The 17,429-nt window shown below is 37.6% G+C and overlaps 1 protein-coding gene and 1 long non-coding RNA gene across 5 annotated transcripts in view; both read right to left on the bottom strand.

Moving 5' to 3' along the window:
* Positions 1–17,429, bottom strand: part of LOC136250004 (mucin-4-like) — a 45,739-nt gene that overhangs the window by 14,223 nt on the left and 14,087 nt on the right. For all 4 annotated transcript variants that reach the window (XM_066042155.1, XM_066042158.1, XM_066042157.1 and 1 more), the window contains 11 exons: positions 16,366–16,662; positions 16,236–16,313; positions 14,874–15,017; positions 14,766–14,824; positions 14,603–14,716; positions 13,732–14,409; positions 12,835–12,991; positions 12,709–12,786; positions 12,595–12,660; positions 12,333–12,544; positions 12,166–12,253 (listed from right to left, as the gene is read on the bottom strand). In XM_066042155.1, coding sequence (XP_065898227.1) covers positions 12,166–12,253; positions 12,333–12,544; positions 12,595–12,660; positions 12,709–12,786; positions 12,835–12,991; positions 13,732–14,409; positions 14,603–14,716; positions 14,766–14,824; positions 14,874–15,017; positions 16,236–16,313; positions 16,366–16,662 — 1,971 coding nt within the window. The remainder of the gene's footprint in view (positions 1–12,165; positions 12,254–12,332; positions 12,545–12,594; positions 12,661–12,708; positions 12,787–12,834; positions 12,992–13,731; positions 14,410–14,602; positions 14,717–14,765; positions 14,825–14,873; positions 15,018–16,235; positions 16,314–16,365; positions 16,663–17,429) is intronic.
* On the bottom strand, positions 2,868–5,791 carry LOC136250037 (uncharacterized). Its single transcript, XR_010698424.1, has 3 exons — positions 4,566–5,791; positions 4,029–4,512; positions 2,868–3,978 (listed from the first exon to the last, which is right to left on the bottom strand). It is a non-coding gene; the product is annotated as an uncharacterized lncRNA (long non-coding RNA).

Below are 17,429 nucleotides of genomic sequence, written 5' to 3'. Positions count from 1 at the left end.
ATAGTACTGCATAATAGAGGTTTGGATTTTTTCTGGCCAAAAATATTACCCAAAAATCAGCTTCACAATACTATCCTAGTGCCTTGGCAGTATTAAAGTCAAAAACATTACCTCTGGCACCATGCTTTGCACCATGCTTTCTTTTGATGCAGTATGCTGGTTTATGTCAAGCAAAATTAAAACGTACTTACAACACATAACCTTACTTTGAATATCACATTAAATGTCGAATCCAAATCATCACCTTTAACCACACGTCAAATGTCACGATAAATGTCAGATCCAAAATGCAATGTCACTTTTAACCTCATGTTGAATGTCCTTTACTTATCTGATATTTTAAAGATCACGTGAGTTGCTACGAGGCTGCAATAGAAGCTGCAGAAAATACAATTCAAGGGGAGAAGAAGACCTGTGACATTTTGGGGGCCAAACACAACTGTCCAAGATCACAGAATGAACCTGAAGAAAGAAATTGAGTCTGCTTTTCCTGATGTACTGCAGTCAGATGAGGCCAAGGGAAGATTCTGGACTATTACATTGAGAGGGAAGGCAAGGAATGAGGAGGTTTAATAGGGTTTGTGCAAGATAGAGAGACATTAGTAGTAATAACTGGGCAGTGAAGTGTGTAACTTTTAAATGGTTAATCAGATTGTTTTGTACTCCTTTGTAGATTTACATGATGTAAAGACTTGCATTTTTGCCAATTCCACCACTTATTTACCATGGTTGTCTAAAACAGAAAGACTGTTCTTTTGATAAGGCTTAAAGTACTAGCATTGGAACTGTAAATCATTTCCTAGACATTCAAAACTCTTAGACAGCAATTGATCAACTTCAACAATGCTCAAGTGTCTATCAAACAAAATTTCTTGAACTTGGCCAATCTTCTTAAGGTGCTCTCTAAATGCCCCTTTAGGTATGGAAAGGTTCCCAGCTTGCCGCATAAACTATTTGCCTTTGTTGATCATGAACAGCTTGAAACCTAACAATATAGTGTCTTACAGTGAAGAAAGTTGGCACACAATTATATCAGTGTATATTATAGTAGGAAGAACAAATATGCATTTTCATGAAAAACAACTCTAGTTCCTAGTCAGAATTAAACCATATTTGCTGATATGACTGAATTTTGGAAAAACATTCCAAATCGCACAATAGAAGTTTCAAGATAAATGGAATTCAAGTCAGCATAACTTGCCAAGGATAACAAGCAAGCATTTAAAATTTACACAAAAGATGCATCAATCTATTACCTTTCAGACTACTTCCAGTACTTGTAGCTGCTTATACAGTTTCCTGCCAAATAAGATAGAAAATCTGAGCAGTTAAACGAGTGAAGTAGTATCACGGGTGCTCACAAAGAGGTGGAGGGTGGGGGGTGGCAGGTGGCAGGGTGGGAAAGAGATACTCTTCAGAATGGAGGCAGACCATGATTAGAGTCCAGACACGAGATTACAAGGCTGTGCTAGCTCCTTAATGATATGTAGCAAAATCAACAGAAAAATTGTCTGGCCAACACACTCAGGCTGTCCACCAGCAATATGAATTTGTTGCTCCTTTCACAACCATGTTAATTTATTCACATATATTCTGTATGTGTGTGTTTGCATTGCACATACAGACTACAATTAACATTCAACTTTTTTGTGTGAATAGATTGCGAATATACAACTTTCAAATACTTTCTTAATGGAAATTCACTGAACAAAGTTACTAACTGGGTCTTCATTTTCACACACGTATGGGAAGACACGCTCACTTTTAACTCATAAGGATTATTCACTATTTCTGGTAACAATGCTCATAGAGTCCATTAGAAAAGGAGGTCAATCCGTGTTTGCAACTACTTCACCACTTTTTCAAAGAAACTGTAAAACCTACCCACCTAAAAATCTAATACAATGTTCATTTGGCTGCTTTTAACATTTTAAAGCTTTCTGCTCATGTGGGAGAAATGACACAGACACACATGCACAGACGCACAATCTTTTTTTTGCATATCAATTACAGTAACGTGCACCCAGCAGCTGGTCTTTGGCCAGTTTTCCTGGATAAAAAATGTTGATTAGTTGCATAAAGATTATCCTTGTTTTGTGCATATCATATCGCTTGATTCGTTTTATTTCCTAATACTGCTGTTTATTAGGATTCGTATCAGTTTTCTATAAAGGGATATCCCCCACGTACTTTGGTGATGGGTCAACCGTATGAGGAAATATCTCAGTTTCAGTCAATGGGTCAATTTTCTGTTATAAGGATGTGTGAATATATTTACCTTGTAGGAGTCTGAGGGATTAGTGAGTGACGCAGACCAAAAATGACTAAAAATTTGTTAGGAAAATATTATGCAACTTTACTGCAGTATATCAATCACAAATGAACAATATCTTGGTAGCTACCTATGGAGACACACTCATGAAATTAAGGGGGATTGATCAAGGAGGACTTGCTTGAAACACGCTTGCAGGGTTTTGGATTGATGCCTATGCAAAACTTTTTGAAGGTGTCACTACTGTGATTCCAATGGTACATCCTCAAATAGATTTTTTTAACCTTCCCAGTTCTGGGGAAAGTTTTGTCTCTTGGATACTTAGCAACAGGTGTTGTTCCAGACAAAATATCACTGTCAGCATTAAATCATGGCAGTAACATACCAATGGAGACCTTTGTAGATTACATAAGTACTGCTGAATGACTCTGGAAATCACATCAAGCTTTACAACTAACATGCTAAGCCAGTTGATAACTTTATTAACCAGATTTAGATATAGGACAATTCCTACACCTTCCAGCTTAGTGAGATGAAAAGAAACGTGGCAGTGCATGAGTTTTGTGTAAAGCTATTAGCTGCTATAACACAGGCATACACAATGGCTTCGGGTCAACAAAGACACCAAACGATATTCAGAAAGTTCACATAGCTTTAACAGCTACTCCAATTGTGTTGTGCTTTTAAATGCTATGATTGGCAATATGACAGATCCTGAAGATTTGATGAACTTTCTACATTTTGTTACAGGCGCAAGTGTGTGTGTGTGTGTGGCTACAAAAATACATGTTCAGTTCAACCACTTATGTGGCAGGCTGACTTCATTCACATGTGACTGTACTCTTAATACTTCAGGCCACAAGAGATGATTTTACCTGGCTGATTGATGTGCTGTAGACTGAAAAGATGTTTCAACTATTATGATTTTACAATAACAAATTTAAGATTTTATGTACAACTAGGACTATGAAAGCTGTGGAAGGTTTTATAATGGATTTAATGGTGAAATAAAAAAAAAACAGTTTGCTCGTATAGGTCAATTCCGTAATTGCAGAATGCCCACTAGTCTGTTTAATGATTGTCATGTCTCTGTCAGAAAACCTTAGCGTGGTTTCAGGTACAGGATCCCCTTCCAAATCATGATCATCATCACTCACAGGTAGTGGTCCATCAGGATCAAAGCCATAATCTGAATCAAGTCTAGCAATGACAACTGAGAATTTTGCAACAATATCAGGAGTGCACCAGCTGTAAATAACTGATGCGATGAATTGTTTCCTGCAGTACGCAGTAGATGATTATTCCAGCTGTTTACAATTCCTGAATAAACTTAGGAATAAAAAACACAGTATAAATGTTTTCCATTTAAGTAATCTAATAGCTTGTTCTGTTCTGTAAAGCAGAAAAGTTCAGAAAATAAACACACACACTTTTATGCATATCATGCAGCTTCATGCCACAATCTTTCAATATGCTGGTTGTGTGTATTGCTCCCTACGCCTAACAACTCCCCTATGTTCAATCATGTATCTTGCTACAAGCATGTTTTCACCGCCTTGATCTGACCGAACTCTGGAAGGTGTGCTTTTGAAGAGCTGACAAAAACAATTCATATGGTTTGGTTGTTTGGTGAGCATTTAAGGGACTATACCCATCGATGCCGCCATGTGTTATTAGCCTCCATCTTATTAACTTGTGATGGGAATCTACATGTATTAAGGAACCATATATAGAATACTAAAATCATTTTTCTCACCTATACACCAGAGTAAATTAGGTCTTGCCACTGAGTACAGGTGCCTCTTAGTTATTCCAGCTTGCCATCTTGAGGCTGAGGCAAGTGGATCAACTGACCTCAGTATAGACCATACTTTCTCTATCATTACCCTAAAACCTCGACCAGCAAAGCTTCCATACACCATAGAAACACTTGAGTAAGGCATGTCCATTCTGATTTGCTGGAGTAAGGCGATTAGATCTGCATCACATATTTCACTACAAAAGTCTATATTCCAAGTGCCTCCTAATATACAAATATATGCATAGTGAGTTTAAAATGTGTATTATTTATGACTGTTGGTGTCTTATAGCTACCTGTAAATGCTTACTCCAAGTAATGCAGCAATTTTGTTCCATTTAAGCCCACTGAATTGAGGTATTCAAGTTGGTCTTTACTTATCTGAAACTTTGGTCTTCCAAAGCCTGGGCTTGAGTTGACCACAGGAGTATGATATGATAAACTATGGAATGCGTTTATTTGCTGTCAAGATATGAGTTAAGAATGTCTTCATACTTGCTCCGTTCTTGGTGGAGTAGTCTTAAATAATCTTTTAATTCTTGCAAAGACACCTTGTAATCATCTTCTAATTGAAAATTTGCTGAATAATGTTGAAATACACATCTCCAGTCTTTCGATGATGTAATCTGCGTAACTGTAATTTGCCATCCAATACAGCTGCTCAGCTTCTACTTGAAAACTCTAGAAAATGATTGCTCCATCCATTTAAATTGTGACTAAAGCCATGCTGGTAGCCATTGTAAGTCATTCCACTACAGACTTGATCATGTGATAGTTAGTTAGTTGAGACAACTCACGTGATCCTTAAACGTCAAATAAGGTTTTTGACACAGGGACATTTGACGTGAGGTTAAAGGTGATGTTGAATTTTGGATTGGCTGCAACCATTCACTGGACTGAACTACTGGACTCAAGTTTTTTTATTGTTTTTTCTTGCCTTTTATCACCAGATTTAACTAGAATAAGTATCTTAGAAACTGATACCATTCACCATGAGACATAACACTTGTACATTGATCACAAAACTATACTAAAACCTTGGTACAGTTCTTTATCGTAATTTGCCTATTGCTAGCAATGTTTCAAGCACAGTGCACTGTTAACACTGCCGTCTTATCTATTTAGTCTTCTTTTGTGAAATAACCACCATATATACGTTTTACCCCATTATGATATAAAAATTGCTTGTAGTCTATGCATTCACTCTAGCTTTGCCAACTCTTAGGTTTATAATAGCAACGAGTATGAAGTGTTAAGAAATGTTTCCCAATGCACACACTTTCAAACAGGAAGATAAGGTTACACATATTTGCAAAAAGATACAGTTACTTAGATAGTAGCCAGTAGCCACTAAGGCTCAAACGATTAGCCGAATATTTGGATTAATATTCACTCGCTTTGTAGCCAAATAATAAAATCAACAAACGATTATTTGCACGTGATCATTTATATAGTGACACGTGATTAGCTGTCAGTAATTAATGAAGCGGAAGGTGATGCTAATGAAAGTAACAAAAAGGAAAGGACTATGGTGATAAAGTGAAGAGTAGTAACCACTAATTGGTAAAGATGTAGCTAAGCTGTTTGTGGTTATTTGTAGACTTCTTGGTAGTGGCCATCTTAATTACTGAGTTGCAATGAAACCTTACACCGATTATTCGACTAATTTCGTTAGAGCTAAGCAAATATTCGAATACAGTAAACCACTATTCGTTTGAGCCTTAGTAGCCATACATACTTTCCCATGTTGAAAGTGATGGTAACTGTAGCATTCAACAAGTAATCACTTAGCCCATGACATTATGGTTCCAAGGTTCCTGAAAATAAAAGGGATCCCAGTGTAGCTATTGATAGTTGGCATCAAAACTCTTCACAAGTGGACCACCTGATATTACTCAGTGATGGTACTATGGTGCAGAAATCAGTTGCTTTGATGAGCTAATTAGATGATAAGTTAATAATGCACTAATCACAAATTCAAAACTTTGGACATCACATGTCACTGATACAATAGGTGGAATATGCTAAGATGCCTACCAATAAAAACTTGAATGTAGTTAGTGATTAAAAATTGCCTTATGTTCTTGCTATGCAAAGAAAACACAGGCTATTATTAGAAACGGTAAACTTAAGAATAAATGCGTGTTCCACACAATTCTCTATTGGAGAATTAGTCAACTCAGTATGCAAACCTTAAAAGTGTCCTTACCCAAATTCACTGAACTGGTTGGAGCGAACTGATTAAGAATCCATATAAACTAAGTAAGGGCTTAACTGGCCATTTTACCAAGATATATCACAAAACATGCAAATAATTTTTTTTTCACAGAAATATTTTGTACCTAAATGTGTAAACTTGCTGTACAAGGGTGTTTCCTTTCTTCTCTCTTGGTCACTACATTAAAAGTTATATATCATGCGACTCACATTCTATCAAGGATTCTGATAACTAAACCTTATTTCTGTACACTGAAGTATGCAGAAGTTAAGGTGCCTTACATTGTCTGAAAGATATTGTAATTCTGTAAATTTAATTCATTAATGTACAGTTAATGCATCAAAGTTTTGATATGATAAATGTGACTGGCTAAAGCAAAAACTGGTCATTTTTGCACATTCCTTGTATTCCATTTTTATTGCATCTTTGGTATCTATAGCAACTAATTATAAATAGTGGACTGCCAAAGTTTCGGTCTTTGATGACGAATAGTCTTGGAGTAGACATTTGGAACAGCAAGAAATTCGATTGTACAGCTATAACTCATGACTAAAACAAGCTATGAAGATGACACTTGACTCAATCTGTTTATGAACTGGCAAAACCATCAAGGTAGAGTGCTTTACTCATGTTTCTCCACATGCACAAAGAAAGCCATTTCGACAAAAACAAATGATGAAGGTAACCACTATTCCTACCACATTGTAAATAAGCGCTATAAATCAATCACATGCATTTTATTGTACAAACGTGAAACAAAGATTTTCTTACTCTCCATTTCATGAACAAGCGAATCCAATGGTGTATAGGTTTGTATACTGAAGTGATTTAAAATGTGCATAAAATAATTTATGTGGCATGTGTATTTTTATCCAATAAGTTCTTATAGTAAAATCAAATATTGCAAAAATGACTGGTCACAAATACAAAACAAAAAATTATTTTGAAATGAAACTTATGCTGGAAATTATTATGCATACTTTGAAAAAATTAGAATGTTGCAATAAAAATCCCAGCTACCCGGTATGACTCATAATATCACTTTAAAAGAGAAAAACTAACTTAACAATGATACAAAATTAGCCAGCTGTAATAATTCACCTTAGGTTACCATTTGTTGCAGTTTTGTTTTCATTAGCACTTGTGTTTACCATTATTTGGCTTAGGGCTGAAACAGATACCCGTATTATTCAGATATCAGGATAATAATTTACTATCCAGATAGTAATTTGGGATAGTTTCTAATAATTTGAAACAACTTTATTATCTTGATACTTAGCTACCACAGTTAAACATTATTACAAACTTTTAAATTGAGTGTTACGTTTTATTCTAAAGTATTAGTAAAACAAACATGTTCACAACAAAATATACCATCACAATGCTTTTATAGCAAGTGATGATGTCATTATTCATAGGATATCTGGAAAGTAAAAACTACTATCCTCCCTAGCCAACTTTGGATTATCAGTAGCTATCTATTGTCTTCCAGTCAAGCATGCTACTATGTTCAATGTACACTTCAAAACAAAGTTACTAAGATCAAAACAGAGTTACTAAGATCAAAACAGAGTTACTAAGATCAAAACAGAGTTACTAAGATCAAAACAGAGTTACTAAGATCAAAACAGAGTTACTAAGATCAAAAGAACCTGAAGTTTTACATGGACACTTTAATCTGGTGATGGAATAGATTAATGATAATGTCCTGCTCATCCTCACTATGCTTTGTAAAAAATCTGATGAACAACATTATCCACAAATAGGACTAACCACTGGTTGTACTAGCCTAACCACTGATCGTACTAGCCTAACCACTGATTGTACTACGGGTGTAGAGTCTGTGGACATCAGAGAAATCTTCCAACACGGAAACATAAAATGTGTCTTTGGTATATACAACTTGTTTTTGGACAAATCTCAACCACCACAGACCCTCCTTAAGTTACAAATATAGACTAGTACAGCTGTAGCAATAGGCATGCTTGAAATTAAAATCCATGTTAGAACTTTTCCTTAATCTCTTAACAACACAATGACATGGAAAATCAGTAGAAAAATATTATATTGATATACCACTATCCGTGATACTACCACAGCTGTACTTTATTTAATGCCCACATATTGCTAGGGATGTGTCTGTATAAACTGGACACTGAGGAACATAAACTTTGCACATTTTGCTACAAAAAGTATAGTTCATATGATAACTAAACAATACAGGTACATTGGAAGATCAAGATACTCTAATAGAATAGTCACCACATGTTAAAATTGACAGCTATGTAGATAGGTTGGAAATGGCCACTTACCAGAGATATTTGCAAGCAAAATATGAGTATGATTGGTTGAAAATAAAAGAATTATTGAAAAGATCAATAGGCAGATCAAAAAGCATTACCAAACATTACAAGTGCACAGTTGCCTTGTTTTTTTACTAGTAAGCTTCGTTATTATCAATTGCCAAAATATGCTTGGGTTAGTATAATTTACAAACATACTTCCTTATGACAACACTTCCACTTTGAACTAGTAAATAAAGCCGTCTGTGGTCTTCCTGCGTATCATGTTATAATATAAATCTTAAGATCATGTTATGAGCAAAAACTGTAGAACCGAAGATTAGCCAATTGTATTGTATTGTATTGTATTAATGCTTTACAGTGACCAGCACTGAAGGTCTGCAGCAACATGTGCTGCAGCCTTAGGATTACCTAACCTAATTTCAAGGACTTAGACTTAGTGGCTTATAGCTGAAAAGGTGTAACAGAAAAGGGGCCAAAGTAAGGGGAAAAAAAAAATCCCTCCAACCCCAGAAAATTATTGAACACTGGTACATATTGTTGAACCACAGTAATTTGAACACTTGGTGTATTTACCATTATCTGGTGACACTTTGAGGTTATTGTGGGATAAAACTACATATGATAGTAGTTTCAAAGATTGATTACACCTTTCACTATTTACACAGGGTTTGACAGGCTGTTTAACAATTGACAATAAACTGTATGGATGTTCCCACACATCCACAAGACCTTCTAAGTTGCTTTAGGAAACTACTATTGTAAAGACATTCTAAAAGAAGCACTGTTTATTCGTAGCCCAATAATAGGCAACTTACTGTATGCTACCTGCTGGCATCTTAATAAGGACCAAAAAAGTGCAGTCAACTTTCAATCAGTTGTCCACAGAGCCATATGCAGAAATCATAAAAACACTAACCAATGAAATTTAATCTGCCAACAGAATACAATGAAATTTCATTGGTTACTATCCTACAGCAATGTACATTGGGATTCTGTGTGTTGACAACAAATTGAAAATTGATTGTACAATATCAACTTTAGTCACTGAACACAATCATGTGATCTCGTGTAAGGCAGATGCGTTAATCTACACCAAATATAGTCACAAAATACCAAATATGGTTGGGTAGTACTACACAAACACTTTCAGTTGTAACCCACAAAAGACAATTAGTCCCATTCCAACAATTCCTAGGTACAGGCCCCACAGAGAATATGGTGGCCTGATCTGTTCCCTCCAAAATAGGTACTCACAATAGTGTGGGCACCACATCAGTGATATAATATTTCACTGTGTGTCTGAGTGGGAGGACTGGAGTTATTTCATATAGCCAAGAGCTCTGAGTTACCACATAGGTGACAGTAAGTCAGTCACCTACTGTATAAGCCACACTACTGTATAAGCCACACTACTGTATAAGCTACACTACTGTATAAGCCACACTACTGTTTAGAATGCAGAACTTCTGAAGTACTGATGGTCTGACAACAAAATTGAGCTACAGCCTCTAGATGTCCAAATAAATAAACAGGCAAGCAGAAAAAACATCCTTCTACCTGAACTTCAAAAAGTGACCCTATTCAGTTGAGCAACAAGATACAAAACCATTTATGCCCACCCAGGAGGAAGCTAAGGAATAGCCCCCCAAGGGCTGTTGGCCCCCTTGACAGTACTACAGAGGTTTGCAGAATGTTTGCAATGCAACTTATAACGCCAACTGAAAAACGTGATCCATTAACTTTGAAATGCGTCACCACAACATTGATAGGTCACGTTTCTGGTGACTTCCTGTATTGCAAAGATTCCACAATCCTCTGTATGCCATGACACACAAGTGATGCAAAAATACACAATATGACATCATAACCATTAGTGGTACTCTAATTAATAATTAATTATACAAAACACTACTAATGGCATATGATGTCACTAAGTTCCTCCATTACCAACGCTGCCGCCCATGTAAAGTGAACAAATGGTAGAGAATTGTGGATATATCTGTACTACACATAACAGGTATGATGATGGTGGTTTGTGGTGATAACATAACTTTCCACATCAAACAGGGCACGTAAGTGCGCAACAAAACAACACTACTAAATAAGCCATGATGGCATTACAAATATTTAAATGATGCTACCCATCACTGCATGTAATAAACTAATGAAGTGCACTCTTAGAATATCCATTAGTAGCACACTCTTAGAATATCCATTAGTAGCACACTCTTAGAATATCCATTAGTAGCACACTCTTAGAATATCCATTAGAAGCACAATAACAAATGATCTCATTGTCTTTGTGTCATGATAACTACTTGAGAGAATGCAGCCTTGTTCACTGGGTTGTTGAACAGCAAAAGATTAACTCTTTGGTTAAATTTGGCTGTCTACAAGTGCACCCACTATCAGTTTCAATTTCCCAAAGGGTAACTATATCCCATAATGTTGTGGTAGCCTTGACAACCATAGGAGTTAACAATGACTCATTTGCTTATTGTTATTGTTGGAACTTGTTTATCTCCACTATGATGTCACTTTAGCCACACCTCTTGGTGTACATGATATCATAGTGGCAGCCACACACCCTGCCTGCCCTTGTACAGTGTTTCCAAGAGGACACACCTCTAAAAGGCCACTATCAACACATACTTGTAACCACGCACATTCCAATACATTGTAAACACTACACACACAGAAAGAAGACACCATACACACAGTATAGGCTCTGTTATTGTCAACAAGATGCCTTGTAGTCAACACTTCCTAGTGTGAAAGTTAGCACCTACTAACTCCCCTCTCTACAATGGGGCCTGTTAATATGGGCACTTGACTTGCACCTTCTTAGCACCAAAGTATCCCTTAGTACACAAACTGACTTAGAAAAATCAGGACACCTTGATGATCAGGACACTATTGGCAAGTGCCAAGGTGTCCGTCCACATTACATGATCCACTGAATTTACAGTCCATTTTAGTAAGGTGTCCTGCATTTTACATGTGATCACAGACAAGAGTTCATGCTTCAAGGAGAGTGGTTCCACTAGACAATGCTGGACTTTCTAAGTTATTTCAAAGCAAAGTGAATCCTTATAGAGGGAAACCCAGAATCACTGCAGACAATGGGGTTTTTCAAGATGGCACAATTGTGAGAATTGTGTTATGCACGTGTAACACAGATAGACAATGAAATGTACTTTTCATACAATTCAAATTCATCGTTCAAAATTCTTTGGCAATTCACTGCACATGTGTAACATAGTTGTGGACAACCAACCTGAAAACCAAGTGTTCTACATAATAAAGAATACTTGTTTATAAACAGAAAAAAATCCCAAACATGTTACTTTCTACTGCACATTTACTGACAAGTCACAATACTACATTGAAAGGGTTCACAAGCGCAACAGTCTTCTACTAAGGACACATCAAGCATGCTGTAATCTTTAATGGGTCCTATTATCTTGAAGCGCTATTCTCAGAAATATTTACAAAAATAAATACCTTATTTGGACAATACTATATAACATGCTGAACACCTTCAATGACAGTTCTAACATGTGGTGGTTACCTTGGTAACAGTAGTACTTTTTTTATTAGATATGACAGAAACAGTGTTACGATTGTATCGGGAGATCGTTTCTGGGTCAGTACATGTCCTATATGAGAAAAGGAGACCAACACACTAACACCAATATCATAACATGGGCCTCAACTAGAGCATGAATGATGCCTTACCTATTGATATTGGCTTGTACATTAATGTTGACCTCTTCCATAGCGTACCCTTCCAAACTTGGAGAAGGGACAGTCAGGGCAGGTGGATGTTCATCATCTGATACAGTAGCTGGTGAGGTGTGTGCAGACTGTGGAGAATCCTCCATCGTATCGTTAACTCCTGACAAAGTTCCTTCCTGTGGCGGAGCTCCTTCCTGTGATGGTGCTCTTTGCTGTGACAAAGTAACTAATACACACATGCCCACAACAATACAAATCTTACCAATGAGATGTAGGGTGGGTACCGTGGGTATACGAGTGGAGACAATTGTGATGCAGGGATTGCATTCTGTACCACATTGAGTAATACAGAGGGATACATCCCTACTACACTTGCCTGTTGTAAAGGTTGTGTAGAGGTTGGTGTGGGTTGAGAACGTCGTAAAATCAGAGGAAGGTGCAAAGGCGATGTCTTCTGTAAAGTGTATGAGACGTGACTACTAACACAACTCAACTTACTAACCTGTGAGGATTGCTGGAGCAATTCTGGTGAGATTGGAGTGGCTTGTAAGATTGGGGACCTGGTTGGGGGCTCTGGAGGAAAATCATTAGACACCGGCACACCATCTAACTGTGCCTTCAATCGTGCATACAACACTTTAGTGAAGTAGGCGCGTGAGCTACAGAGAGGAGCAAAACAAGATTGAGTACTACTTCATTCTCTGAAGATTCTCAGAAATACTACTGTGTGTTGCATGAAGGTTGTGTTCAATTGTATAGACTGTACCAACAAATTAGCCAAGCTTCACAGCACATGTAGCCAACTAGCATGAAGCAAGGACCATGTTTGGGCGGTTGTTTGGTAAACTAAAGACACCTAGTGATTTGTTTATAAACCTGCACTAGCAAGCATTTATGTAATTCAGCCAACCATCTTCTAGGAAACTGGGTAGGTGTTCTACCCAAATGTGGCATTTAGAGCATGAGAGGGTTTTAAGAAATCCATAAAGTCTCTAGACCACAAATAATTATCCAGTAGCATGCAGGGGAAGCTCCTCCAGACAAAACAAAGAACTGGGAAATTTTGCCTCCAAACACTACAAACAATGACAACAATCGTAAAGCTTCATTCAATTACCATGAAATATTTTGTTGTGCAAGTGTGCAATAGACTGCAACAGTAAAGGATTCGCCCAGTGAACTTTATCAAACTTCCTACACACAACATACACCCTTCCCTGACTAGCTGATACACTGGAAACTGTTAATGTGTTCACTTGACAACACCTACCTAATCCAGGCACTTGTTACCAAAGTATCTCTTAGTACAAACCAGGACGACAGTAACAAAGTGTCCATATTACACAACAAGGTATCCATATATATTTTATACAGGTTCCAGTATACAACTATTACTAACCTGCCAGCAGACTGCTGTTGGATGGTAGGTAAGGCACTAGCTGATTGTATTGGAGAGGCCAGATGGTATGGCACACTTACTGGAGGATGAGGTTGGGTTAGTGTCTTTTGAGCATTCAACTTCTCTTGCATCAACTTCTCTTGCAGCAACCTCTCTTTAACTCGGTTAGCATTACCTAGTTTCTCCTGGCCTTGGGTCACCTTCTCTCTTGCTTGAGCTCGCTTTGCTTGAGCTTGCTTTGCTTGGGCTAACTTCTTTTGAACTTCTTTTTCTTCAGCATGCCTTTTCTGAGCCAATTCTTCAGCTTGTCGTTTTCGGCTTGCTTGAAGCCGTACCTGTTTTACCCTTGAGGTTGTCTTGTGTTTCAACCACGGACGGATACGAGCTGCTGATGATGTTGATGCTGTATAAGACTCCTTATTTTTTGGTGCAAGCCGACCCCAATCCTGACGGTAAGCCTTTGTGGTTCTGCTGCGTGTTTGCCACTTATGATCGGGAGCTGACCAGTCTTGATTGCTGACTTCATAATCTTGATTGCTGATGTCATCTAGATCATTGATAGCATCATGACTGTCTTGATATTGATCCACAGCTACTCTCTTGCTAGCCGAGCGCTTGGATTTAGTGACACTTGGCTTAGTATTGGAGCATTTAGATGGACTGGGCTGTACTTTATTCCTAGACAATGTATACAAAAGAGTTATGCCATCAATAGTGAAATGTTTAGGGACTTAGTCTGCCAATAAACATGAATTCAAATGATGCCATTGAGAAACAACTATTGTTGTAGAGTAGTATATGCAATGTCCATTTGCTTACAACACAGATACTAAATTCCCTCAAACTTTCCCTTATTTAGTAAAATACATACTTGTATTTCTCCCTTCTGGAGACCAACACCTCATCGTTGGCAACAGCAACGGCATCCTTAACAACCTTAGCAGCAATGGCATCCTTAACAACCTTAGCAGCAACATCTTGTATACTAAAAGATTACTAGAATATACAGACACCAACATGGACACATAGCTCACTCTTTGCTAGGGACCACTTTCTTGATACGATTATCAAGAAAACGTTTATTTGCCTGTAACTGTGATGTCATCATGATGAAATCATCACAGTGATGATGTCACACCTACCTGCCCCTTGTGGCTATCCATGAAGTGAGTATGGAACCTTCCGATTGTAGTAAATGTCCGGTCACAACAAGGACATGCAACGGTACCACACCGAGTGTAGTGGTACCTCATACCATTCACTGAGTTACACTCACAGCCGCAGAACTACACAACATACATAATAACACAACATGTACTAGATAAAGCATTGCTGTATGAAATATGGCACCAGTTTGCAAGTCTGAGGCATGCATGAGGCAAAGCAACAAGAAGTGCTGTATTCAGTTTGAACACTTTAGTCATATAAATGAGTAAACAGTGTTATACCATAAGGTACTACTTGTCTGAATATTTATCTTAAGAACTCAAATCTCTATCCAGCACATGTCTATAGTTTAATCGTAAAACAAACAGTTAATGACTATTTTGTCACGCTTATGATCGATCATCAACAGTGTTTTATTTCCCCATTCCACTTGTTGTAAATACACCACACAGTTTCAGTACATGTTTCCCTTATATTTATGGGAAATACTAGGACATTGTTAGGATAAAGGAGGAAAGCTTGCAATACTAAGCAATACCAACTGGGGATTTGATATATTGTCCTCAATATATTGCAATACACAAAGTGTATTATATGTTAGGTTTTCTTACAGGAAAACAATATCTATATATATTTGGAAATGTTAAGCCTATGTGGCTTCGGCAGCACAATAATTCATAATTCCATTCCAAACACAGCGAATGTATGTAGTATCTATGTCATAGTATCAAATATATACTGTATCAATGTATCACTACATAACAGACACTGTGTAACTACGCAAAGTTTTAATCGGTTGTTTTTGCTACAACATACTGTGATGAGTGTGATCTATCAGAATTAGTTGATAGATAGAGATGTGACAATAAGTATGTGAATATTTGTATTACGCACTTCCTGAATTTAGGAAAAACCTCCATAATTTAACAAGTCTAGTTCCATTATACAATAACACACGGCAACAAAGGTGGACACAGTCCAAGGGGTAGTCCCTAATAATACCCTCACGGACTTCTGACTGATATCATACAACCTGTTACTGTTTAATAACTCTACTTTCTAAGCAGCATATTACAAGACATGTTCACCAGACATGACAATGTATGATTCATTGTGAGTTATGTGTTAATGATTATCAAGTTATGGGAATTTATATAAAGCCAACATAGAATTAGAGGGTTTTGTTATAATTTGAAGGATCAAGGGTGCAAATATTTTGATAGTAGTATGTAAGCCGTGTCCCAACATTACACTGACATTACACTGACATTACACTGACATTACACTGACATTACACTGACATTACACTGACATTACACTGACATTACACAGCCTACCTTGTACATTGGACATCGTATGCAACCATTCAATTGTAGCTCTGCCCTCCAGTAACTAAACATCAGTCTCATCTCCAGCTACCATAACAACGCCACATTTCACCAGTCTCTAGCAACAGATACTGCTCACCTGTCTCCTGTTGTGTTCCAAGTCTCCATCCATCGAGAAACTGCCATTCTTGTTCGACACAACCTCACCCATGGCGAGAGCTTCTTCCCCACTTGGGCTTGGGCCATTCACTGACGTATCTTCGTCACCTTGTGTTATGCCCTGATTGATAGAATTCTCTGCAGGGCCTCCTGATTGGCTGAATTGTGGTTGCTGTGGTGTCTTGTTATGTGTGGCAGAGTGATGCTCTACCAGTTCATCTTGTGTCAAATACACCTTCCCACACTTCTCACAAAAGTAGTAGGGTAACCCCCCTGCCTGTAACAACACAACCGGGTAATCCCCTAGCCTCTAACTCTATTAAGGTCAGAAGTCTGAAAGTGTGATCACAACTAAGACACAGTGCCTGGAATCGACAATCATTACTGCTGTGTTTCTTGGCTATATAGGTGATTGTGTTGGGGTGGCTGAAGCAGATCTCTGGGACACATATGACACGGCACACATTAGAACACTTGGTACTGAGATGGTATAAAAGGGTTGAACTATGATAAGAGATACTTGATGAGACACATGACCAAGCTCCTATGAGAACAAACCAAACTATCTTCTAACAAAAAAAACAAACAAACACCCTTTGGCCTTCAAGACAACCCAACTTTCATTTTTTTTAAATAGCAATGCACTGTTAATTAGTTTCACATACCAGGTAAAAAATGGTACAATTAAGGCTTACTGGAATACCATATAGCGGGTTTTTCTCGCGGACAAATTTACCTGCGAAAATAAAATCACGCAACACTTAATCTTGCGAGGTGATTACTCGTTGTAATAAGTGTTTGCATACGAGATGGAAAGCAGTGGAATTTTGTCATGTTAGCCGTGTTTCTTTGTATCTATGTTTGTATCCACAATGAATTGGTGCAGGCGCCTGAAGTTCTCCAGGAAACGGGTAGGGCAGCCATCTTCAGCTATGTTTGGTAAAGAAACACTTGTTGTGTAGGGGAACGAGCACACTGATTGAGCAGTTATAAACAATCAGCTGTTATCTACATAAACAAGCACCTGGTAAAAACTCACGATCA

Source organism: Dysidea avara, chromosome 3 (assembly GCF_963678975.1).
Source record: "Dysidea avara chromosome 3, odDysAvar1.4, whole genome shotgun sequence".
Classification (NCBI taxonomy): Eukaryota; Metazoa; Porifera; class Demospongiae; order Dictyoceratida; family Dysideidae; genus Dysidea; species Dysidea avara.
Note: the sequence above shows the minus strand (reverse complement) of the source record. Positions and strands in the feature narration are given on the sequence as shown.